Source organism: Cherax quadricarinatus, unplaced genomic scaffold (genome assembly GCF_038502225.1).
Source record: "Cherax quadricarinatus isolate ZL_2023a unplaced genomic scaffold, ASM3850222v1 Contig2273, whole genome shotgun sequence".
NCBI classification, from domain to species: domain Eukaryota; kingdom Metazoa; phylum Arthropoda; class Malacostraca; order Decapoda; family Parastacidae; genus Cherax; species Cherax quadricarinatus.
In genome coordinates this window covers 465-25,003 of record NW_027197299.1, presented here as the reverse complement: position 1 = coordinate 25,003, position 24,539 = coordinate 465, and the positions used below count along the sequence as shown (strand labels likewise).

General features: G+C 41.2%; 2 protein-coding genes and 1 long non-coding RNA gene across 3 annotated transcripts; 1 reads left to right on the top strand and 2 right to left on the bottom strand.

Moving 5' to 3' along the window:
• Window positions 1–304: 304 nt before the first annotated feature.
• Window positions 305–1,325, bottom strand: LOC128697599 (uncharacterized). Its single transcript, XM_053789430.2, has 3 exons — window positions 1,289–1,325; window positions 886–1,031; window positions 305–791 (listed from the first exon to the last, which is right to left on the bottom strand). The coding sequence occupies exons 1-3, from the start codon at window positions 1,317–1,319 to the stop codon at window positions 381–383; spliced, it is 588 nt and encodes a 195-aa protein (XP_053645405.2). The 5' UTR covers window positions 1,320–1,325; the 3' UTR covers window positions 305–380.
• Window positions 1,326–11,670: 10,345 nt separating this feature from the next.
• LOC138851819 (uncharacterized) lies at window positions 11,671–16,982 on the top strand. Its single transcript, XM_070081302.1, has 3 exons — window positions 11,671–11,939; window positions 12,041–12,097; window positions 12,349–16,982. Exons 1-3 carry the CDS (start codon window positions 11,795–11,797, stop codon window positions 16,329–16,331), a joined length of 4,185 nt encoding a protein of 1,394 aa, XP_069937403.1. The 5' UTR covers window positions 11,671–11,794; the 3' UTR covers window positions 16,332–16,982.
• Window positions 16,342–17,522, bottom strand: LOC138851820 (uncharacterized). Its single transcript, XR_011391424.1, has 2 exons — window positions 16,975–17,522; window positions 16,342–16,548 (listed from the first exon to the last, which is right to left on the bottom strand). It is a non-coding gene; the product is annotated as an uncharacterized lncRNA (long non-coding RNA).
• Window positions 17,523–24,539: the final 7,017 nt, after the last annotated feature.

Sequence of the window (24,539 nt, the reverse complement as noted above, 5' to 3'; positions counted from 1 at the left end):
GGTAGTGTTTATTCTTGCCAGCTGCTAGATCTTTCCAGGTGGGGGAGGCTTAAAGCAGTGAGAAAAAGGTCATCTAGGGAAGACCTTTGTGCTGATAGAGCTCTTATAGGAACTTTGTCATATACATTTTCCTCTTACCCACTCTCAGATGGGGAGAGGCTTAAGTGGTGCGATATTGTTTATATATATATATATATATATATATATATATATATATATATATATATGTTTAGACTAGAGAAGATAGTAATATATAGTTATATGTAAATAAAAATCAGAGTTTGTCAATATTTTTATTAATTCACATACAAAAGGGCAAAAAAAGCTGTGCAAAGTTTTTTAGCGCGAGCAAAGGGGCGAAACTGTGCGAGTTTTACTGGTTAGACTGAATGACTGCGCTCCTCCTGTTCACTTTCTGTAAGATTGATAACCTCCCGCTCGAAAATGATTTCCTTTTCAGGTACATCATCATCTGCCGTCTTTACCCCTTCTGCCGTCTTTACTCCAGCTGTCGGCTTTACTGCGTCTCCAGCATTTACTCTCACGTCGGGGGTTTTCCCTTCCTTCTCCGACTGACCGTCAGGGTGCGCTTCAAGGTCGCCAGTTTGTTCAGCACCTGCTGCGGCAGTGACCTCAACAGAGTCATCAGATTGAGCAGTGAGCGTAGAGAGGTCCACAACGAGGTCATCAGACTGACATGAGGGAAGGCTCTGCGTTTCATCGTTGTCGAGATCTGGTTCTTTCTTCATAGGCTCCTCTATATCAGATGAACTGATCCCATCTTCCACAGGCTGTAAGTCATAAAGAGAACATATTTATCACTTTCAAATAAAGGAGTGGGACTCGTCTCTAATCTACCAAAGGAGGGAACATAGAAAGACATACCCTTTCCTGAGGAAGCCTATGTTTGCGTTTCCTGCTATCATCACAATGACACCGCTTTAGGAGTTTGAAGCCGGTGTGTTCCTTCCCTTCCAATCTACCAGCCGATAAAATCAAAACTTTACAAATTCTGACTGGTCCAGTGAAAACTGTTGAAGAAAAAAAAAGGAGACTCAACTTTAAAATTATTATAAGTCTCTTGCGCTCGTTTTGTTTCGTTAATATTCAAAGAGAAGTATCCAATCTACCAGCCGATAAAATCAAAAACTTTACAAATTCTGACTGGTCCAGTGAAAACTGTTGAAAAAAGAGACTCAACTTTAAAAATTATTATAAGTCTCTTGCGCTCGTTTTGTTTCGTTAATATTCAAAGAGAAGTTTTTAGCAAAATAAATGTCTCGCTTACCAGAATCGAGAATGCCTGCTTCCTTCGCCATGATGAGAGTAAAAGGCTATGGTGAGGTCAGCCTCTATCTTTTGCGGGGAAGACAGCTTCAGCGGGCTCTTATATACAGCTCAGAGAGGGCCTTACCAGCCAGGAGGGGTATTTGGGGGATACTCTCGTCAGAGGTGACCTTCCTCACAGAGGGAAGCACAAAGATAACCTTGTCTACTTAGGCAAAATGTATTTTCACAAGGAGGTAACATTTTAAAATTCTCTCTAGCATATGCTATCACTAATCTGTCATTGATAAAAAGCGATTTTTCCGAGAAATTTTTTTTAAAAAAATATAAAGCTCTTTCTAATCCCACAAGGCTTGCTTTATGAATAAACATCATAACATATAGACCGCAAGTGAGTGAAAAATCACTTTGTGTTCTGCCAGATAAACGATATAAATATTTAATTTTATTTAGTTTTAAAAAATTTTTTAAATTTATGCCATAATTCTCTGGTTTTTTCCCGTAACTGTCAAAGAAGAAGGATAGACTATTTTTCTTGTCCAAGAGAAGAGAAAAAAAATGACCCATTACTTTTGAGCTGTACGAAGGAAGAATATTACTTACAAGCACTATGGGCCTGTCTGAGGGATAGTCATCTAATCTTATTTGCTGTAGAGCGTCTATAGTGAAACAGCCAATATATGTGACTTTATTTCCTAGGGCGGGAATTAAACTATTATTTATTTCTGCGCAATTCATTTTTTATTTATGCTCGCACATCACAATGAACAGATCTATTCTGGTCGATGGATAAAACACCAGTGGTCTGAGCAAATAATAAAACTACCTTATTATGAGGGGCGGGCTTAGAGAACTGTAATTCAATTCTCAAGTTACCAGATTTTTCAATCGGGAGAGCGTCTTCCACTTGGCTGTCGGTTAAATTGAAAATATTGATGGTTCGCCCGGAGGCGAATGATTCATAGAGAATTAAATTTTCTTCCTCAATGCCCAGAGAGTTAATTGCCTCATAATATAATTTACTATAATGATGGGGGAAATCACTGCTTATGCGATAAACTGTATTATTATTAATACATACAGATAAACTGGCTAGATCCCCATGCTCAAAATATAGGCCATTCTCCTTATGTTTTCCTGCATAGGCTGTCATGGGCAAAATTACCATGAAAATTTTGGCGGGAATTACATGACCCCATGGCTGATCTATTAGGAGGCTCGTTTGATTGTGACCTAGCACATAATTTTTACTTAGAGTGCGATTAAAAGTATATATTATCGGCTTTGCGTCTAAGGCTAGAGACTTGTTCAAGGCCATATAAGCTGATGTATATGGGTACACCCTATTAAGCCAAAGTTTAGCGTAATTAATATGGAGCTGGTATGTGCTGGCATCATCGTCTGTTTTCAGAGTCCACGCTTGAGGGGATAATTCCAGCCTAATTTTTAAATCGATATTGTCAAGCAGATATTGGTCCAGAGTGGATATGTCCAGAGCCAAGGGAAAACACAGAGTTATGCCCTGTTCTTTATCATTCTTTGTCAGTATCTGTGGTTCTTTTGCCGATGTGCGGGCGAAATAGGCTGTATCGAACAATTTAGTTATACCTTCTCCTCCTTTAAAGTCGGGCAAGAGATACCCCAGTCGGGCGATACTCGGCAACTGGCTTCGTTTTACTGAGCTGCAGAGTTTAATGAATGACCAGTAATTAAAACTAGAATTTGATTCCGTTATTTGCTCGCCCAGGAAACACTGGACACTTTTAAATAACGTGTTGGAAAATCCATTGATGAGTGCAATGTTGCTTGTTTCCCCTAGTGGACTTTGCCCATCAGCCTCTGTTAGAGTCACTCTAAATTCTATAACTATTTTGCCTAAATCTAGAAATGCTCCGGGAACTCCAGGAATTCTAAATTCTAGAAAATTATCTTTTAGTTTTTGAGAGAGAGGAAGGTTTACTGGTAGAGTATCAAAACTCTGAGTGCGAGCTATGGAACTCTCAACTTGTCTCAGTCTATGCGGTCGCGGGAATTGATTAATGACGCTGGAAGAATAATCATTTAACGGGACTTTGAGTCCACTGTTTTCAGCCCCGACACCCGCCATGGCTAATAAGCAACTGTTTATACGAGAGAGAATACATCCGTTTTATAAGCAACTCGACTTCGTCGGCGTTTATTTATCTTGCTGCATTTATTATTATTTAGCCGTCGCTTAGTCACCCTGCTCACTCTGCCGCCCGTAATAACCTTCTTTGCCACTCCTTTTAAAGCATCTATCCCGTGAGATTTAAGAGCAGCTTTCATGTCTGTTTTTCCAGACTGATAATCATCGAGCATTTTAGTTCCAAATTCTACTGCACTTGGCGCAGCCACTCTGAAAAGAAAAGGTAAAGCTCTTTTAGCTAGGCCCGCTAAAGCCGAAAAAAATCCCCCACCTCGGACTCTGTATGGCGCGTGAAAAGTTTGTATATCTCCCAGGCCACCTCCCACCTGGGAGGGTTTTAGGGAGAATAAACTCCGAAATTCCTGCTCAGAGGGCACTTGAAAGGGTACACGCATGTTTGGCGGTTAGAGAAACAATAACCATTTTTACGCAGAGTTGGTTCTATTTATTTATCGGTCTTACATGTAACACTACGGTAGTGGAATGACCGCTTTCAAAAGACAGATTACGACCAAACTGATCTGTCATTTTGATAGCTATTTTATCTAATTTAGTTACGCATAGAGGTTTGTACATCATAGGATGAGCACCTTTTGAATAACTCTCCTGAAAGGCGAAAGCATCCAGAATATTGACTAACTGACTACCGTATATTTGCGGTTCCACAATATCACTATATATTAAAACATAATCAACTCCGGCAGTGGGATCAGGCTTGAATGGGGCAATCTGCTTGGGGAAGGAGGTCCCCTCGGGCGCGTCACTACGAAATAAATAATATTTTTCAGCGCTGCTAAGCCCAAGCACCCGAGCTATTCTCGGTTTAAATTGAGCTTTAAATGAAGTGGCAGCATTGTTTTTTCCCGTAAAGGTTCGCGATCTCGTCGAAACTAAAACCCTCCCAATTCCGACATCATAATTGAGTATTTTCCCTTTCGGGAAATGTGCCGAATAATTATCTCTAAAGGCTTTTTTTAAATCTGCTGTTAGCTGTCGATTAATTTCTTCAATAATATGGCTGGCATCTGTCGATAACACATCATTTTTTGGTAGAAAGTGATGGACTATTTCTTCTGTACTTATTCCTGTTTCAGTAATGTGATTTTGTATAATGTCAATACCGCATTCGGCATCGTCTCTTGTTAGAACATTGAATTTTTTGGGATACAAAACATTAAGCAATGCTATTTCGTAGTTCAAGGATGGATTTAAAGGCGTTGCAGTAATTATATTTTGAAAGGCCGAAGCTGTATTGTCGAAAATGTCAATATTTTCTAAACTGCTCAAATAGATATATTTCCCCGGACCCCCTCTGTCCATGTTGAGGGACAGAGACAGTATGAGGCAAATACAAAATATAGACCATTATATATATTTTTTAAAGGCTTAAAAAAACTTTAGTTTGAAGAGTTTACATTTTTATTTTTTTATTAGTTACAGCATTTAGGAATAAAATATCCACATCATCGTGCTGTCGTTTGCGTTTTCCGCGTGAAGTGACCTCGACTCCATCAGGCATGTCCATTTCACGCATGCCACTGTCTCGTTTAGTTCCAATCCCACCGGCTGGTCCGACGTCAGCACCGTTGACACCGCCGCTGCCGCTGCTGCTGCTGTTGCCGCTGCCGCCACCGGCACTGCTGCCACCGCTGATGCTGCCAGTGCCTTGCTTCTCCACAGACAGCTGTAGTATTTCCCGTTCTAGAGCTTCGGGGGAGGCGCCGCGTTCAATTTCCACCTCATCTAGGATGATTTTAGGTACTGCCAAGTATGGGCTCACTGACGGTACGAGCAAGCATGTCTGAATTTCCCGTTTCAGTAATATGTCTTGAAATATGTTAATGAGAGGGAGATATTCAGTGTGCCATTCATCGGCCTGTTTTCTGCTCATGCCAATGTACTGGGGTAAAATTACCCGTTTGATGTTGCCATTGGCTATCACTGCCCGACCCAGGGACACCAGACATAATTTAAACCAAATTCGTCGATTCTGTTGCGTGTCCTTGCTCAAACCGCGTACATAATGCGTGTCGAGACTACGCTCTAATTGCTGTTGCGCAATTTCATTCTTTTCAAGACAAGGACCCGCTGAGAACTGACATATTAGTGCTGCAAGGTGGGGTCTTAAAAAATCCTCTGGCCTGTCATCAAGGGTGTTGGTGCATGGTGGGGGTGATTTTAGGACAATTTCCCCGGGTGTGCCCCGATCTGCAGCTATGGCACGGTTCACCAGGATTAGCGATTTTCGCTCAATTTTGGAAAAAGGATATTTTTCCCAGAGTGAAAGAGCCGGCTCGTAGGGGCGAGCAGAAGTAGCGTTGTGGGGATACACGATACAATCCCCATATTCCAGGAATTCTTCACCCGTTATTCCCCCGACAATTACTGGAAATTTATATTCCATTCTCGTCAACAGTTGGGTTCCTTAGAGTCCTCGCTGAGGGAGTGAGACGGATAATGTTTATCGGCACGTCGGCGGCAGGGTTTAAATACCGCGCTGCTGTAGCCTCCCACTCCTGCGGGTGGGTTTGGTAGGGGTTTGGGGGACCTCTCTAGGTCGACATTCGCCTAAGGTGCTTATACAAGCTTTGGGCCCCTTCAAAAGCTTCTATCATATCCCGGAAATCATGCGTAGCATATTCTAAGCGTCTGATTTCAGCCGTCAGTTCTTTCTGATTAAAATTGTCATATAATTTTTCAATTTCATCAAAAGTCTTAGTAAATCTGGTCATGGGGCAATTGACTTTGAAGGATTCGTAGGTTTGCCATAAACTTTGTATCACACGAGCTTTGTAACACACTTGCTGATAAATCTTTCGTCTTGACGTTAATTGATGTAATAATATCGACAAACTGGGGTCCTTTTCTCCTTCTTCATTCAACGGGAGATTAATTCTCTCGGGATAATCAACTGATGGCTGGTCCATTTTTTTTTTTTTTTATGAATAGCACTTCGAGAAGGAACTTCTTGTCTCTATCCTGTCCCGGTATTTACTAAAGCGGGCAAAGCTCTTCTCTCGACTTTATGAAAGCTTAAATTTCAATAGGCTAGCCAGAGCGGCTTTTTTTCCGCGGTCTTTTTAACATAAAAACCGCCTAATAATTGTTTTCTCGCCTTGTGATTTTTTATAAATCTTGGCTCTAATCTAATAAGGCTCACTAATTCCCCTACAACGGGCAAAAGTTTTTTATCGATGTACGCTCGACTGCTTGTCAAAGATTTAATGATTTGTAAGATGTTTAAATTATGGTATGGAGGGAATAAAATACCTCTCTTATCCCACCGAATGAAAGAATTATTATTTGAATAGATTTAGCATAGATTTCGCGTATGGCAATTCTTCTCTCGTGAAATACAGATCAATTATTTCATTTAAATTTGGGGAAGAGTCCTCAGGCGAGAGAGAAAGACTGTTGTTTTTTCTTGATATTAAAGATAAAAGTATTTCCGGCGGGAGTTTATTATTATTGGCTATTATTTTCTGTTTCGGATTTTTTTTTTTTTTACTCTTAGACTCCTCGCGGCAACTACCGCGGGCGCGCCCGCCACCGCAGCCGCCGCAGCCGCCGCCACTGCCGCCACTGCCGCCACCGCCGCGGGCGGCATTACAGCGAGCGAGCTTATTTTTTTTTTTTTTTTTTATGGGGGACTCGCCAGTCTCAACAAAGAGCTCGGGTGGGTGCCCGCTCGTGGGAGGTGGTAGCTCGAAGCGGTAATTACCCTTATGAGGGCGAGTTGCTATGCTGGGGCAGGAGCTGACCTTCTCATCCTTGCTTTGGGCTGGTTTCACTTTCACTCTCGAGAGGCTGGAAGATTCCTTCCTACGCGCCATAGTGGTGGTTGCAGTGCTTCTGCGAAGGCGGGGAAAAGGAGATTCGCGCTTAGGAGTGGGTAAGATATTTGTTCCATTTTTAAAAATATATTTTTCGGCGGTTAGCCGAGGGATGAGACAAAATTCCTTTACCACCATTTCGATTATTTTTTACTTTATAAAACTACTAATCAGCGAGATGACCAGAGGTAAGAGTGTAGTTAAGATGGCTCCTCCACGCTTCGAAAGAAGAATATTTTTTTTTTTATAAAGTGGAGTTCGTTTACGGGCAACGGTGAGAATGTCTCCTCTAAACTTCTTTAATTTGCTCAAAATAGTCGGTTCTACTGTTAGATTTTTCTTAAGAAAATTAGTAAATATCTCAGATATGCAATTAATTTCTTTTTTTTTTAATTCCTTAATAATACGATTGCGAGCTTTAGCTGGAAGTTTGTTTAATAAAATTAATAACTCTCTGTGTTGCACTGCTAGGGGCTTACCCCTGTCTGACATTTTGCATGTCCTTCTCGTGCACCCAGCTATCTGCACTTCGGGGATAACCCACCCAGCTCACCAGATATTCTCTACTGCCGTCAGTTTTTCTTCTCCGTCTCAATATTTTAATGGGAAAAAATTCAGGTAGAGATGTTTCTATTAATTCCTGAGCGTAAAATTGCCCGAGTATTTTTTCCCCGCTCAGGTCGATAAGAGAATATGTGGGGATTACTTGCGAATTATCAACCGATTGGATTTTAAAAATTTCTTCGGTGTTTTGAGGCCAATAACTCTTGTGAAATATCCCCCGGTGGCTAGTTATCCGCACATGCGCTCCAGGAGTCAGTCGTGGACTAGTACGAGGCTGATGAGGACGGGCATTTAAATACATTAGCCCAAACTGCCGACGAATGTCTCGAGGAAGACTCAGAGAATGCACTTGTTGTGGAGTTTGACCTTTCTTGAGAGAGGAGTGAGGAGTTGAGTTGTAAGTTTCTACTATGGCTGGTAATACCTCTATATATTTTAAAGAATTTGTTAAAGTCATATAGCGGTAGATTCTATGCTTAAGCGTGCGAATAGCTCGTTCCGCTATTGCAGCCTTAGTGTCCGAGAAGGTACTGTATAATTTAATATTTTTTTTTTTTAGGTAATTCAGAAGAGGACGATTATAAAACTCGGTCCCTCTGTCCGTGTGTAATCTCGAAATTCCACGGAAGGTGGGGCTTTCTATAATATTTCGTAAGGCTGACAAGACGCTTTTTGAGTTTTTTCTGACTAGTCCTACCGCCTTCATTAACCTTGAAAAGACATCTATGCATAACAAAATATATTTAATGCCACCATTGTGGGAATGTAATAAAGTCATGTCCGCCAAGTCGCAGGTGAGTATAATGCGAGGGGCAGCGGCTATGATTTTCCGTCTGGGAAATCGCAGAGGCTGCAATTTATGCAAAGTATAGGCCCTCTGAGAAGAGAGATAATCTACTACGTCTTTATAAGTAATAGAGGCGTTTTTCTCCCTAGCTGCTCTAAAAAGTTTGTTAACATTCCCAGTAAAGCCCCCGGGGCTATTGACGTCTCTATATACTTTTTCTAGAATTTTCTTTTTATGTGAATTTAAGGCCATTTTTGTTTTTACCAGCGGTATACAGTTTCACAGTTGCCCTCTCCGGTAATGAAGCTTCGTAATTGAATTTCCTCTGGAGCGGTTAAATCAACCAGAAGATAGCCGTATTTATCCGCAGTGACGTGACGATATATCTCAACAAATTTCGGGGCTAGATTTTTTCCATAAATTTGTCGCCCGAGACATTCCAACTGAGACAGATCTCGTTGTCTTAATAAAATATATTGACTACAATTAAGCGTGATCGTGCGAGCGTATTTTCCTTGTGGAAATAAATTTTGAGATATGAGAATTACGGATATTTGCTCGTGTCTTCCTCTAGTAAAAATATTGGCTATAACATCACTCTTAACTGCTTCATTAAAAAGGTCATCAATTATATACAGAGAGCTATTGTCTGTCTCAAGGGGATTTTGGTAATCCGCCGGGTTAATGAGACCTTTCACTAAAATGATTTTCTCACTAAGAGAGGTGATTTGTTTCAAAGGGTGAGTTTTATCATCCAGACTGGAAATGATTATTCTCGCGAAAGAACCGGCATATTTTTTACATAAACGCTCCACTAGACTGCTCTTGCCTGCCCCGCTAAAACCAGCAACAAGTATTCTTGCAGGCTCTCTGAAAATATTCAACTCTTCCTCTGTAAAGGTACAGACCTTGTCCATCTTCCCATCTCAAATGAGCCTTTTTGTGGAAGAATCATCTTATATATAAACATTTCTTTTTAGTTCAAAGCAGAGGGGAGGGAGGGGGGAGTTTATCCCAGAGATGAAGATAACAATGGCGGCATGGCCTTCTCCCGCCAGAAGACCATAGAAAAAAAGCCCGACCGACAGTGAAGGTCGTCTGGATATTACGCAGTTTCACTACCTTCCCTACGCCAGGTGGTGGTGGGTCGAATGGAGGTCACAGACAAAGAGAAGCAGGCCCCGCCACTTTCTGCCGGCTGATGCCTATTTATTTTTATTTTGGGGAAAAATATATTATTATTATTATTTTTAAGAATATTTAGTTTTGGCGATGGTCAGTATCTATAAATTAATTAATTAATCTTTCCCTCGCCTCGGCTTTATACAAATGGGAAATTCACATGACTATGGCAATTTACGTAATCCTCCCTACTTGCCCGGTCTAAATTCTTATTTTTTCGTTCGGGAAAAGAGTTCTTCCCAGATTTTATCCCTCTTACTTTATTGACAATAAGAAATCTTTTCTAGATTATATTTATAATATATAGACTTGCAGGGATTTTTGTTTTCCCACCAAGGCAGGGTGGCCCGAAAAAGAAAAACTTTCACCATCATTCACTCCATCACTGTCTTGCCAGAAGGGTGCTTTACACTACAGTTTTTAAACTGCAACATTAACACCCCTCCTTCAGAGTGCAGGCACTGTACTTCCCATCTCCAGGACTCAAGTCCGGCCTGCCGGTTTCCCTGAATCCCTTCATAAATGCTACTTTGCTCACACTCCAACAGCACGTCAAGTATTAAAAACCATTTGTCTCCATTCACTCCTATCAAACACGCTCACGCATGCCTGCTGGAAGTCCAAGCCCCTCGCACACAAAACCTCCTTTACCCCCTCCCTCCAACCCTTCCTAGGCCGACCCCTACCCCGCCTTCCTTCCACTACAGACTGATACACTCTTGAAGTCATTCTGTTTTGCTCCATTCTCTCTACATGTCCGAACCACCTCAACAACCCTTCCTCAGCCCTCTGGACAACAGTTTTGGTAATCCTGCACCTCCTCCTAACTTCCAAACTACGAATTCTCTGCATTATATTCACACCACACATTGCCCTCAGACATGACATCTCCACTGCCTCCAGCCTTCTCCTCGCTGCAACATTCATCACCCACGCTTCACACCCATATAAGAGCGTTGGTAAAACTATACTCTCATACATTCCCCTCTTTGCCTCCAAGGACAAAGTTCTTTGTCTCCACAGACTCCTAAGTGCACCACTCACTCTTTTTCCCTCATCAATTCTATGATTCACCTCATCTCTCATAGACCCATCCGTTGACACGTCCACTCCCAAATATCTGAATACGTTCACCTCCTCCATACTCTCTCCCTCCAATCTGATATTCAATCTTTCATCACCTAATCTTTTTGTTATCTTCATAACCTTACTCTTTCCTGTATTCACCTTTAATTTTCTTCTTTTGCACACCCTACCAAATTCATCCACCAATCTCTGCAACTTCTCTTCAGAATCTCCCAAGAGCACAGTGTCATCAGCAAAGAGCAGCTGTGACAACTCCCACTTTGTGTGTGATTCTTTATCTTTTAACTCCACGCCTCTTGCCAAGACCCTCGCATTTACTTCTCTTACAACCCCATCTATAAATATATTAAACAACCACGGTGACATCACACATCCTTGTCTAAGGCCTACTTTTACTGGGAAAAAATTTCCCTCTTTCCTACATACTCTAACTTGAGCCTCACTATCCTCGTAAAAACTCTTCACTGCTTTCAGTAACCTACCTCCTACACCATACACTTGCAACATCTGCCACATTGCCCCCCTATCCACCCTGTCATACGCCTTTTCCAAATCCATAAATGCCACAAAGACCTCTTTAGCCTTATCTAAATACTGTTCACTTATATGTTTCACTGTAAACACCTGGTCCACACACCCCCTACCTTTCCTGAAGCCTCCTTGTTCATCTGCTATCCTATTCTCCGTCTTACTCTTAATTCTTTCAATTATAACTCTACCATACACTTTACCAGGTACACGGGCGAAAGGTGCTCTTCCCGCTCACTCAAGAAAGTTACCAGCTTAGATTAGAGCAGGTAAAAACTTCTCTATCTATGGGAGATTAAAATATTATCTATAATTTAAATAATTTATGGAATATGAGAGTGAGAGTGTGTATTTACAGATATGACTCGTCACCCAGCTCGCAGATGCCACCTATGCGGGCGATTATACCCTCAGGATGCAGCTCACCACACATTCTCCTGTAGTTTCTGCGGGCTATCAGTGTGTGTAGCGAATGTCACAGCTCATCGCAGGAGATGCGTGACAGGTGAGATACCCAGGTTATTGCTCTGAATTGATGTTTTCTTAAAACTGCTATTTTCAGATAATGAAATAAGTCTTTGAGCTAATAATAATTTTTTCCAACAGTTGGGGCGGGGCAATACTCCAAGCAGATGATCCGGGGGGCGGGCCAGGAAGAAAGAGGTCAGCGCTCTTTTCTTAATCAATTATTTTTATTAACAGTCAAACATTTTTAAGATATGTTTATAAAGTATCTCACTAACAAGAATAAAAATCATTTTGAGAACCGCATATATTCCATAGATTGCTTAGCTTCTCCCAGTTTTATACTTTAACAGTAACATTTTTTTAAAAGATTGCTAGAGTTATAATTAGTCTAGTATGGCTCTAAAACAAAATAATAATAAATAACTTTCTCTAATTATATTATGCAGATCAGTCTGTGTCCTCCGATGAATCTTCGACCGTAACACTCCCACAAGAGCAAGTTGAGCCGATTGCCGGTCCCAGTGGATGGAGACCAGCCGCCACAAGTGACAGCTCCTCTTCCAAGGATCATTACTACTCTTTCTTGGGTTCCCCCTCCTCTGTTAATCGAAGGTTCACTTCAGGTAAAAAAAATTTTTGTTCAGATGAGGAAGAGAGTGAAATGGGAGACGATTCCATTTCAGAGGAACCACACATTACGAGTCGGTCGGAATGTTTTCAAGGTCACTTCTGTCGAATAAAATATTCAATTCCTGCCTCTCATAAACACGACCCCATATTATTTCTTCAGTCCTTCGCAACAACATTTATGAGGCACATATTACAGTTTTTCACTGTTCTATCAGGACGAGCACTTTATGAAAATGCTCTTAGGATTTATGCCGAACTGAGCCTTATTTTGCGCAGACAGTCGCTACTGGGAGAGGATGACAGTCGTGAGCATTATATAACTTTTCCCGCGCAACTAGTTACACGAGATGATATATCTCGGCTCTTACGGTCATGGAGGGAGTACCTTAGCATGCGATTAGAAACTGAAATTTCATCGGGCGAGGGATCAGGCTTCATACTAGATTATATAAAGGGTTTTCATATTGTAATATGCAAGAATGGAGTGCGTGGATACCTAGGAGACTATATAGAATATCCCACATCTTTACGAGGGAAAAATCAGATATTTAACCCGAGAGGAGTAAAAAATAGCTGTTTTATTCAATGTCTGGCGGCCTTTTTCTGTCGTAGACTTGGCTGGGGCTGGTATAAAATCAGACGATATTTATCTAGATGTGATAGCCTTCAGAAATTTGTCAATTACTCGCGAGTGACTCTCCCTGTCCAGTGGAGTGACATCCACAAACTCGAGTCTGACAACAAAATATCAATATTTATTTATTGCTTAACTTCTCATGAAGGGACCTATCATGCTACTTTATGTCGTAGGGGTAGTAATAAATATTCACTGGTAGTGCCCCTGTTATTGTTGGGAAAGACTCATGTAGCTTTAATCAAACACTTCCAGAAATATATGAGAATTTTCTCCAGAAAACATTCACGCAATAAGCACTTTTGCTTGAATTGTTTAAGTGAATATAGTGACATTTGCAACTTAAAAACTCACTTCAATTCATGCGACAACCAACAAAAGTTGATTTTTCCCCCAGCTGGAAGCGTTTGTAAATTCAAAAATACTCACAAGGGCTACTTGCCCTCTCATACTGCCTTTGTGGATTTAGAAGCTTATCTCGATAATCGTAAGCCAGAGGGGGTAATAACAGCTAGACACGTAGCAATAGCTTATGGCTATATAGTGATAGACAGAAATAGCACTATAATAGATAGATATGTCCATCGGGGGGTACAGTGTATTGATCATATGTATGATAGACTTTCGTCTTTATGGGATTGGATAAAGATGAACACTCCCTGTTATCCGCTTCATATGACCAGGGAGCAGCATATACATTTTGCCATACAGAAGAAGTGCAACTTCTGTCATCAGGACTTTACTCTTACCAAACCAAAGGTGAGGCATCATGACCATCTAATGCCTAAGGCTAATTATTTAGGAGCACTCTGCAATAATTGCAATTTAAGGCAGAAAAATTCAGGTAAATATTTGCCTGTTATTATTCATAACCTATCATATGATATGGCTTTGATAATTAAAGAACTAAGTGTTAAAGCCCCAATCAATGTTTTAATGAAACAGGGATATAAATTCCTAAAGGTAGAAATAGGAGCACTACGTTTCCTGGATAGTCTAGCCTTCTTGTCCGCTGGTTTGGCTAGTTTGGCTCAGGCGCACATAGCTTCAAAATCACCCTTGAAATTCACAGAGGCGATGATAAGTCATCTACCCCCCGAAAGTTGGGGAAGCTTATTAACCGGCAAACAAGTGTTTCCTTATGAATATTGCAGCTCCCCAGAAAGGCTCGAAGAGAAGACTTTACCCCCAAAAAGAGCTTTCTACAGTTCTCTGTCTAAGAAGCATATTAGCCAAGAAGAATTCGATCATGCTCATCTGGTTTGGGAGAAAACAGCTTGTCAAACTCTAGGAGACTATCTCCTAGTATATCTCAGCTGTGATGTAGGACTTCTGGCTGACATATTCACCTTGCATAGGAGATTATTATACAACATCTATAATCTAGATGTTGTTCACTATGTTTCTCTCCCCGGCTTTGCCTATGATGCCTTCTTAAAAACCAGTGGAGTGGAATTAGAATTAATTACTGATCAGGAGCTTTATAACATCATACAGTCTAATATAAGAGGCGGCTTCACTACTGCTGTTAGGACGTTTGCTCAGGCCAATAACCAGTTCATTAATCCCAATTTTGATGAGAAAAACTTAGTAAGTAAATTTTTGCTATACTGGGATTTTAATTCTCTTTATGGTTCTTGCATGACTGAGGCGCTGCCCTACGCAAACATTCGAAAACTCTCACCCGCAGAAATGGCGAGTTTTCTCGCAAATGGCAGTCTTCTCCAGAAGAATCCTCAAGACTCTATAAAAGGTTACTGGCTTCTTATAGACACTCTAGGAATAGCCCCAGAATTAGCTCGCTACACGGATGACTTACCACTATGTCTCTATCACAAACAGATAACATTAGATGATCTATCTGAGTACAGCAAACAGCTATTGGCTATCAGTAATCAAAAACTACCCCGTAAAAATACTAAATTAGTGGGGGACCATCTCCCCAAACGAAACTACCTAATATCATTGCCTTTATTGCAGTTGTTCTTGGAGATAGGTCTACAAATTGAGAAAATTCATAGCATATATGAATTCTCACAAGGAAAATATCTGGCGGGCTTTGTTGAAACGAACGTGAGGCAACGCAATAGTAGCACTAGTAAAGACTGTCAGCGATTATTTAAATTGTTGACCAATTCTGTATTCGGCAAGACATTGTTTAATCCATCAAAATATGCCAACAAAACGAAGCTCATAACATCAGCGGGAGCATTTTTGCGAGCGGTGAGTAAGCCACTATTTAAGAAAGCCATAAAGCTTTCAGAAAACAAAGTATTGGTTACGACGGGGACGCCAGCCATAAAACTCACTTACCCTAATTACATAGGTTACCAGATACTAGAACTTGCCAAATTTAAGCTGTACCATTTTTGGTATATGATTCTTAAGAAAACATACCAAGACAAAATAAAACTAATCTATTCAGATACCGATAGTGTCATCGCCTGTTTAGAGGGCATCAAAAACCTTACTGATGAAATCGGTAAGGAACCATTGAGGAAATGGATAGACACATCTAATTTCCCCACAGATCATCCTCTCTACAATGACTCAAGGAAGGGATCTCTAGGCTTACTTAAAAGTGAGGTGGGGGACCGCCTTATTTCAGAAATAGTCTGCATTAAACCCAAAATGTATAGCATCCTGCTAGCAGATAATAACAACACTATCGCTGCGAAAGGAGTTCCTCAGTCTGAACAACAATTATTAACTCATAATAACTTTAGAAGTGTGCTGGAAGACGGTTCTAAACATACCTTCCAATATAGTCAAATTAGAAATTTAAAAGGTCAGATGACCACTATCACCACTAGGAAACGAGGTCTTAGCTCATTTGATGATAAGCGCTTTTACTTAGATGCCTATCACTCTGTATCCTATGGTCATCCAGATGCCAGAGAAACAAAGTTTAAATTATTTAAAGATAAAACAGATGACAAAGTGGAGGAAGACGAAGAAGCTAATAGCAGTACTGAAGAAGGGAGTACAGAAGAAGAAGAGGAACTAGAGATGAGAGACAGTTGCAATCTTTGGCGGGGAAGAGAAAAAACCGTAAGAGATTTTTTCCCCAGGGTCAAGCATCGACGCGAGAGAGGTAGATCTTCCGCCACTGCTCGTAGTTTCATGCTCTTAGAAGCTAGCTGTTCTGAGGGAGAGGAGGAATAAAACAATGTAATGTTAACTAATAAATATATTTGCTAAGAGAGACTTTTTTGTTTTCACCCTTTGAAAAATTAGGTTATTATCCTTTTTCACACAGATGCCCCCGATGTAGCCGGAGAGCGGGCGCAGGGCTGATAATCACACCCGATGACCTCCAAAGAAGCAGGCCCGCCGCAACACTCCATCAGAGAGCCCCAGTCACCTGAATCCTTTGTACTGCCTCTCTCTCCCATCTATCAGTGTAATAGAGTTTGGGGAGTCAGAAGTGATCATTACTCTACTTCTGTTCCTACTTAGTAATAAGACTCTCTATCCCCTTGGGGGATGATTAAACATATTAAACTCCTACCCTGTCAGCCCTAAGGTCATACAGACCCCCCATTATCTCATTATTTTTCCATGGTCATTATCCCGGAATCCGGTTCCCTCGGGCGACCAGCTGCCCATCCATTACCGCGTTCTTTAAACCCAGCAGTGTTGTTGTTGTGAAGTAGCAACAGTCGCGTCAGTGAGTCGCAGCCCCGGGAAAGGGGGGGGGGGGACTCCCTCGGAGATGGTAAGCTTGTACCCAGTCACCTGAATCCTTTGTACTGTCTCTCCCATCTATCAGAGTGATTGAGTTTGGGGAGTCAAAAGTGATCATTACCCTACCTTCTTATAATTAGTAATTACACAGAAATAAGCCTCTCTCTCTCTATCCCCTTGGGGGATGTTTAAACATATTAAATCTTGTACCCCTGACAGCACCTGAGCTTATGAAGACCAACCCATTATCACATTCTTTTTCCACACTCATTATCCTGGGAATCTGCCCACCTGCACACCTGAATCCTTTTTTGTACTGCCTCTCCCATCTATCAGAGTGATTGAGTTTGGGGTGTCAGAAGTGATCATTACCTACCTTCCTATACTTAGTAATTACACAGAAATAAATCTCTCTATCCCCTGGGGGATGATTAAACATATTAAACTTGTACCCCCTGACAGCACCTGTGCTTATGCAGACCACCCATTATCACATTCTTTTCCACACTCATTATCCCGGAATCTGCCACCTGCACACCCGAATCCTTTGTTCTACTTTATGTACCTACTTATTAATGCATAGGAATAAGTCTCTCTATCCCCTTGGGCCATGATTAATCATATTAAACAATTACCCTGTCATGCAAACCCCATCATTATCTCATTTTCCATGGTCATTATCCGGCAGTGTTTCTAGATCGACCAATATATACTACTGCGATAACCCAACCAAGGCTGATCCGAAAGCTTAGTCACGTACTGCTGATGAGAAAAGTTCTTGTGCTGGAGATCTAGGATGTGATTGGTGGAAACATTTGCTAGGCTGCTAACATCACTCTGGAGAGCTACAGCTCTCTCTCTGTCTGTCTCTCTGTCTCTGTCCCTCTCTCTCTGTCTCTGTCTGTCTGTCTGTCTGTCTGTCTGTCTCTTTCTCTCTCTTTCTCTCTCTCTCTCTCTCTCTCTCTCTCTCTCTCTCTCTCTCTCTCTCTCTCTCTCTCTTCTCTCTCTCTCTCTCTCTCTCTCTCTCTCTCTCTCTCTCTCTCTCTCTCTCTCTCTCTCTCTCTCTCTCTCTCTCTCTCTCTCTCTCTCTCTCTCTCTCTCTCTCTCTCTCTCTCTCTCTCTCTCTCTTTATATAATTAAATTTCTCCTCACAAATTCTCGTTTTCTCTTTATTTGCACCAACGTTTGTTTGCTATTTCATTGTTATTTTTCTTCACAATTCTTAACTTTTCAACTAACATCTTGAAGTCTTCCCAAGTGAAACAAATTAAATTTACTACCTGATTTGGAGTTTTATCCGGTTATTTTTCTCAGGGAGAGACAGACAGAGACAGAGGCAGAGAGAAACGGAGATAGACAGACAGAAGATAATATAAGATTGTATATGCGTATGGATATGCATAAACATGTTTGTATGTATAAGCTTGAAAGCGCTTGATGTGTGTGTTTTGTGTGTGAGTGATGTGTTTTGCGTGCGTGTGTGTGTGTGTGTGTGTGTGTGTGTGTGTGTGTGTGTGTGTGTGTGTGTGTGTGTGTGTGTGTGTGTGTGTGTGTGTGTGTGTGCGTGTGTCTGTGTGGGTGTGTGTACTCACCTAGTTGTACTCACCTAGTAAAGGTTGCGGGGGTCGAGTCCGAGCTCCTGGCCCCGCCTCTTCACTGATCGCTACTAGGTCACTCTCCCTGAGCCGTGAGCTTTATCATACCTCTGCTTAAAGCTATGTATGGATCCTGCCTTCACTACATCGCTTCCCAAACTATTCCACTTACTGACTACTCTGTGGCTGAAGAAATACTTCCTAACATCCCTGTGATTCATCTGCGTCTTCAACTTCCAACTGTGTCCCCTTGTTACTGTGTCCAATCTCGTGTGTGTGTGTGTGTGTGTGTGTGTGTGTGTGTGTGTGTGTGTGTGTGTGTGTGTGTGTGTGTGTGTGTGTGTGTGTGTGTGTGTTTGGTAAGCGTGTATGTGTATGTATTAGACAGAACAAATGGGTTTTAAGCTCAGAGGAGAATATATATTTGCCTTAAGTTAGAGCATGGAATATTAAGCAGGAGTAAAGGGGAAGACTCAGGGTTTTCACGATGCGATGGTTACTCTCTCTAGGAAGGCCAAAGTCTCCGAAAAGAATAAATTAAATGGAATAATTAGTAAATAATTTAGGTAATGGATACAGGAATACGTGGACAAAGTAATTACTTTGTAAACGCTCGGAACCAGTTCCCCTAGTGACTTCTAGGATTAAATTATTTGATATCGTTCTCGCCTCATTACTAGGGAGTGCAATTCGAGACATTTTAGTAGTTCCTAGTAATTTATATATTTTAACGAAACGTTGATGGGCAATGAAATTTCTTTTTACGTTGTTAGTATCTGCAGTTTCCTATGCATTAAAGGGAGGTTATAAGTGTATACCAATATTCTAATCTGAAAAGTACTAAGGCCTTGAAGAACATCACTAACTTAATTTCTGCTTGCTTGAAAATTTTTTCCATACAGTTGTGAACGTAAAGCTACTGTGTTACTTAAGCAAAAAATCTTTCAAAATGGCTACCTTTATGTTCTGAACAGTCTCAGCATTCTCTCAAACATTTTGTTATTGTGTGATGTCACTGTTATAGCCGATAGTTTTCAGATTGCATTACTACTATCTTTTCATCATGTTGGAAAGTTTGTGATATTGTAAAGTCAATTCATATCATAAGAGATTAGTGTTACATTCGTGAAATTTAATGCGGGTTATCAATCTTTAATTTGTTTAATAATTTTCTGTACACAAAATCGTATTGTATCTCCAGCATTTTATTCATATTTATGAGCAAATGAAATGAGTGTCCAAGTACTCGAAGTCGGTTTTCCTTGAGTTTTACCTGGTTAAAGGCAATTTGTCACAGAGTGTTGATAACGTGTGTATGTGTGTATGTAGCTGTTCATCTGAACCGCCTTCTTTCGTATAGTATCTTAAATTGAAATAACAACCAATATGGGTATGTAAGTCCAGGGTAATAAGATATTCAAGGCAGCGTTCGGTTTTCACTGGTCTAGTAATTGTTCTGAATTTTCATCTGGCAGTTTGTAAACAAGAATAGTGACTAAATTTTGATTTTCAGCTTTCACTACTGGTACTTCGATTGCATTCTTTGTGAGTTAAGCATTTCAGTACAAATAAATGTGACTTTATAACACAGACCGACATCAACGAGACAATATCTTCGTTGACCAGACAGTCAACAAGAATCTGGCCTTAGGTTGAGCTGCGAGTCTAGATCCCTAAAAACCAATCAAGGGTATGTCATTATTTGCACTCTTTTGCAATTTATTGAAAACTCTTCAATATTTCTATGGTAATTCGTAGTATGAGATAGAGTTTATTTAAGCATCTTTATCGACATTAAAACATCTCTCGTATGTGCAGATTACCTTGTTATTCTAATTGTCTTCTCAAGTGCTATCTCTGAAGGTTTCGGAAGTTATCGTAGTTCTTCCAGGACACTGGAAATAGGTTTATTACCTTTGGTTATATGGTACGAATATATGCCAATTGTTCCAGTAAATTGGTTCCCATTCCCGTACACAATCACTGAAAATTTGAAGCCGATCAGATGAGGCGTTATTGAGTTATGAGCGAAAGAAAAACGAGGAGTTGGAGAAAGAAGAAAAAAATATTATGGCAACCACTTACAGACAGGTGACCCGTCGGGAATACGCAATCAAAGATACACTTCACTTACTTATTAATAAATACGTAGTATCATTTCTATTTAAATTTCCTAGGTCACTCCAAGCATTTACCGCTCCCTGTCCAATAACAGGAACATTTAAAGCAGTTGGCTTCTTCAGACTGTGATAGTAGAGGTAAACAAAATTATATGTGTGTGGCATGAAGACTTTACCACAAACTTATTTACACCAACTGTGACGAATATTGAAGCAAATGGAAGGCTTCTAAATCGCCACACAGACACAGGCATGTATATTAAAAGCTTCGCAGTTCATTATCACGGTAAACAAAACAAAGTGAGGCATCAGAATCAAGAAGGCTTTTAATTATTTGTAACACTTCTCTTCTTTCTTCCCTGTTTCCCACTACGCAAATCCCCCAATATATATATATATATATATATATATATATATATATATATATATATATATATATATATATATATATATATATATATATATATATATATACGCAAATCCCCCAATATATATATATATATATATATATATATATATATATATATATATATATATATATATATATATATATATATATATATGTCGTGCCGAATATGTAAAACTGGTCAATTAGCAAGAACTCATTTAAAATTAAGTCCTTTCTAAAATTTTCTCTTATACGTTTAAACATATATTTTTTTCATTAATGTTAATGTAAAAATTTTTAATTTTGCTCCAAAAGAATATTAGAAAACTTACCTAACCTTATTATAACAAGAACAATTTATTTTAGCCTAACCCGACTAAATATATTTTAGATTTGTTTACAATAATTTAATACTCAACAAACACAGCGAAACATATTTTTTTCGTTAGGTTCAGAATGATTTTGGCGAAATTATTGCATACACAAATTTCCCTTGTCCTATATGGCAAGATGAACGTTGCTGTTTAAGCCAAGATCGCAAGTTCTGCCTATTCGGCACGACATATATATATATATATATATATATATATATATATATATATATATATATATATATATATATATATATATATATATATATATATATATATATATTATATCTACAGAATTAGGAAGGGGCAACGCGCGCCTGAAATATGTTAACATACTCGCTGACCACACTCGATGCAATCACAATAATCTGCCGTAACACTGCTTACCATCATACTAACTTGTCATAACTCTGCTTGCTCCTCAGAGCCGAGATAAGGTGTGGATGGCGGTGGAGGGAAAGAATAACGGAAGCACGCAAATTAATTATGTATATAGCGTGTAGAGGAAGGCGAGAGCCATCAGAGGAACGTGCTTACAGTAGGTAGATATTATCTTCGGAAGTGATGCGAGATGAAGGTGAGAAAGGGAGAAGGGATTGGAGTGAAAAAGGGAGGGATGAAAATAAGAGAGAGAATAATGGAAGTAAGGGATGAATGAAGATTAAATAGAGAGGTATGGAGACTAGAAAGAGATTAGATTGAAAAGGTGAAGAGCGAAAGAACGAAGTAAAGAGGGAAGGGAAGGAGGTAAAAAGAGAGGAAACAATTGAGTAGAGAAAGAATAGAAAGTGAAAAAATTGCTTTATAATATATCCTTAGAAATCAGTTCATTTCTTTATTAGATCCAATATTACAGCTAATTTTTGTAATGATTCCCTTCGACTCAGCTCGTCAAGGTCGAAAATATTAAAAGACGCTCAGAAATATATTGTTCTTGTGTTTTTTTACTATAATACATCTTTGCAAACTTTTTTTCAACACTTCCAGTTTGCAAAACATGTTAAAGTGCTAATTTTATTATTTCCACCAAGACTGCCAGTCCTCATCCCTGCCAGTCCTCATCCCTGCCAGTCCTCATCCCTGCCAGTCCTCATCCCTGCCAGTCCTCATCCCTGCCAGTCCTCATCCCTGCCAGTCCTCATCCCTGCCAGTCCTCATCCCTGCCAGTCCTCATCCCTGCCAGTCCTCATCCCTGCCAGTCCTCATCCCTGCCAGTCCTCATCCCTGCCAGTCCTCATCCCTGCCAGTCCTCATCCCTGCCAGTCCTCATCCCTGCCAGTCCTCATCCCTGCCAGTCCTCATCCCTGCCAGTCCTCATCCCTGCCAGTCCTCATCCCTGCCAGTCCTCATCCCTGCCAGTCCTCATCCCTGCCCGTCCTCATCCCTGCCAGTCCTCATCCCTGCCAGTCCTCATCCCTGCCAGTCCTCATCCCTGCCTGTGCTGATCGCTGCCAGTCCTCATCCCTGCCAGTCCTCATCCCTGCCAGTCCTCATCCCTGCCAGTCCTCATCCCTGCCAGTCCTCATCCCTGCCAGTCCTCATCCCTGCCAGTCCTCATCCCTGCCAGTCCTCATCCCTGCCAGTCCTCATCCCTGCCAGTCCTCATCCCTGCCCATGTTATCTCTTCTAAAAACATTGTGACTTTTGAAGGACACGATCTTACCTTTTTTCTTTAGATATTTGACAACAAATAGGATTTATTTCGTTTACTTTTATACCAGGACATGACCTTATTGTTTTATTTCTTGGGATTGCAAACATTCTGCTAATTTAATACAGCGTTAAGTTACTGACTAAACGAAGACGATGTCTTCCCACTACAAGATGAGAGCTGCTCCTCTTTTGTAATTTTGTTATTGGACGTTAATTATTCGTATTTAGATTAGATTAGGTTAAATCTAACATAGAATGAAACTTTTATATTTTTCTAAGCTTGGAACTTGTGAAAATTGACGCACGTTTTAATGCGTGCTAAAACGAGCTTCTTATTTGGAGGTCAGGTTGAGGACTGCCGTAGCAACCAGGTTGTTAGGTCATGGAGATGAGCTTCCCGTAAACCAGTTCGGTGTTGGTATTGAAATGTTTTCAAGAATTTCTCTCACTTCCCTCTTCTTGTCGTTACGAGATATCATCTGGAACTTCCTGTGTTGAAGCGTCAGGGGTTGAAACTTCCGGTAATTATTACAAGGAAACATTAATAAAAACAATAGAAAGATCTCGCCTTTCTTGTTCATTTCACATTCACGTTATAAAGCTCAGAATTAAAAACAAATCATCTACGGCTGCGCAGCAGCATCCATGAAACAACTAACACAAGAAAGTACATAATTCACGGAGCCAGGAAAAATAACAACCTCGCGGAACGACAATAGGATTTGCTTGAAAATTCTGGTTAGCTGTCGATTCCTCATACTGCTTCTTACTGCCAGAGTGACGTATTTCTCCTCCTGTCTGCCTAAACTTTTATTGCAAAATTAAAAAGAAATCTTAAATGTATGCCTGAAGGAAGAAATTACACCACAAACATACAATTTGTTTCTTTTAGTGAGTAGCTACGTAAAATTTTCATTACTGAGGAAATTTTGACAACTGTTCAACTTTTTATTAATAATAATCAAAATGTCAACCTACTTAAATAATCTCATAGCAGGCTGGCTGGCTGGCGGGCTGGCTGGCTGGCTGGCTGGCTGGCTGGCTGGCTGGCTGGCTGGCTGGCTGGCTGGCTGGCTGGCGGGCTGGCTGGCTGGCTGGCTGGCTGGCGGGCTGGCTGGCTGTCTGGCTGGCGGGCTGGCTGGCTGGCTGGCTGGCTGGCTGGCGGGCTGGCTGGCTGGCTGGCTGGCTGGCTGGCTGGCTGGCGGGCTGGCTGGCTGGCGGGCTGGCTGGCGGGCTGGCGGGCTGGCTGGCTGGCTGGCTGGCTGGCTGGCTGGCGGGCTGGCTGACTGGCGGGCTGGCTGGCTGGCTGGCGGGCTGGCTGGCTGGCTGGCTGGCGGGTTGGCTGGCTGGCTGGCGGGCTGGCTGGCGGGCTGGCGGGCTGGCGGGCTGGCTGGCTGGCTGGCGGGCTGGCGGGCTGGCGGGCTGGCTGGCTGGCTGGCTGGCTGGCTGGCTGGCTGGCTGGCTGACTGGCTGGCTGGCTGACTGGCTGACTGGCTGGCTGGCTGGCTGGCTGGCTGGCGGGCGGGCTGGCTGGCTGGCTGGCTGGCTGGCTGGCTGGC

What these genes read in the sequence shown, in the direction of transcription:
- LOC128697599 (XM_053789430.2), bottom strand. Translation starts at nt 1,319, where the DNA reads ATGGCGAAGGAAGCAGGCATTCTCGATTCTG. An exon ending in AGCAGGCATTCTCGATTCTG is followed by an intron (nt 1,032 to 1,288) that starts GTAAGCGAGACA and finishes TTTCTTCAACAG; the next exon opens with TTTTCACTGGACCAGTCAGA. An exon ending in ATAGGCTTCCTCAGGAAAGG is followed by an intron (nt 792 to 885) that starts GTATGTCTTTCT and finishes TATGACTTACAG; the next exon opens with CCTGTGGAAGATGGGATCAG.
- LOC138851819 (XM_070081302.1), top strand. Translation starts at nt 11,795, where the DNA reads ATGACTCGTCACCCAGCTCGCAGATGCCACCTATGCGGGCGATTATAC. An exon ending in TCGCAGGAGATGCGTGACAG is followed by an intron (nt 11,940 to 12,040) that starts GTGAGATACCCA and finishes TTTTTCCAACAG; the next exon opens with TTGGGGCGGGGCAATACTCC. An exon ending in GGCGGGCCAGGAAGAAAGAG is followed by an intron (nt 12,098 to 12,348) that starts GTCAGCGCTCTT and finishes TATATTATGCAG; the next exon opens with ATCAGTCTGTGTCCTCCGAT.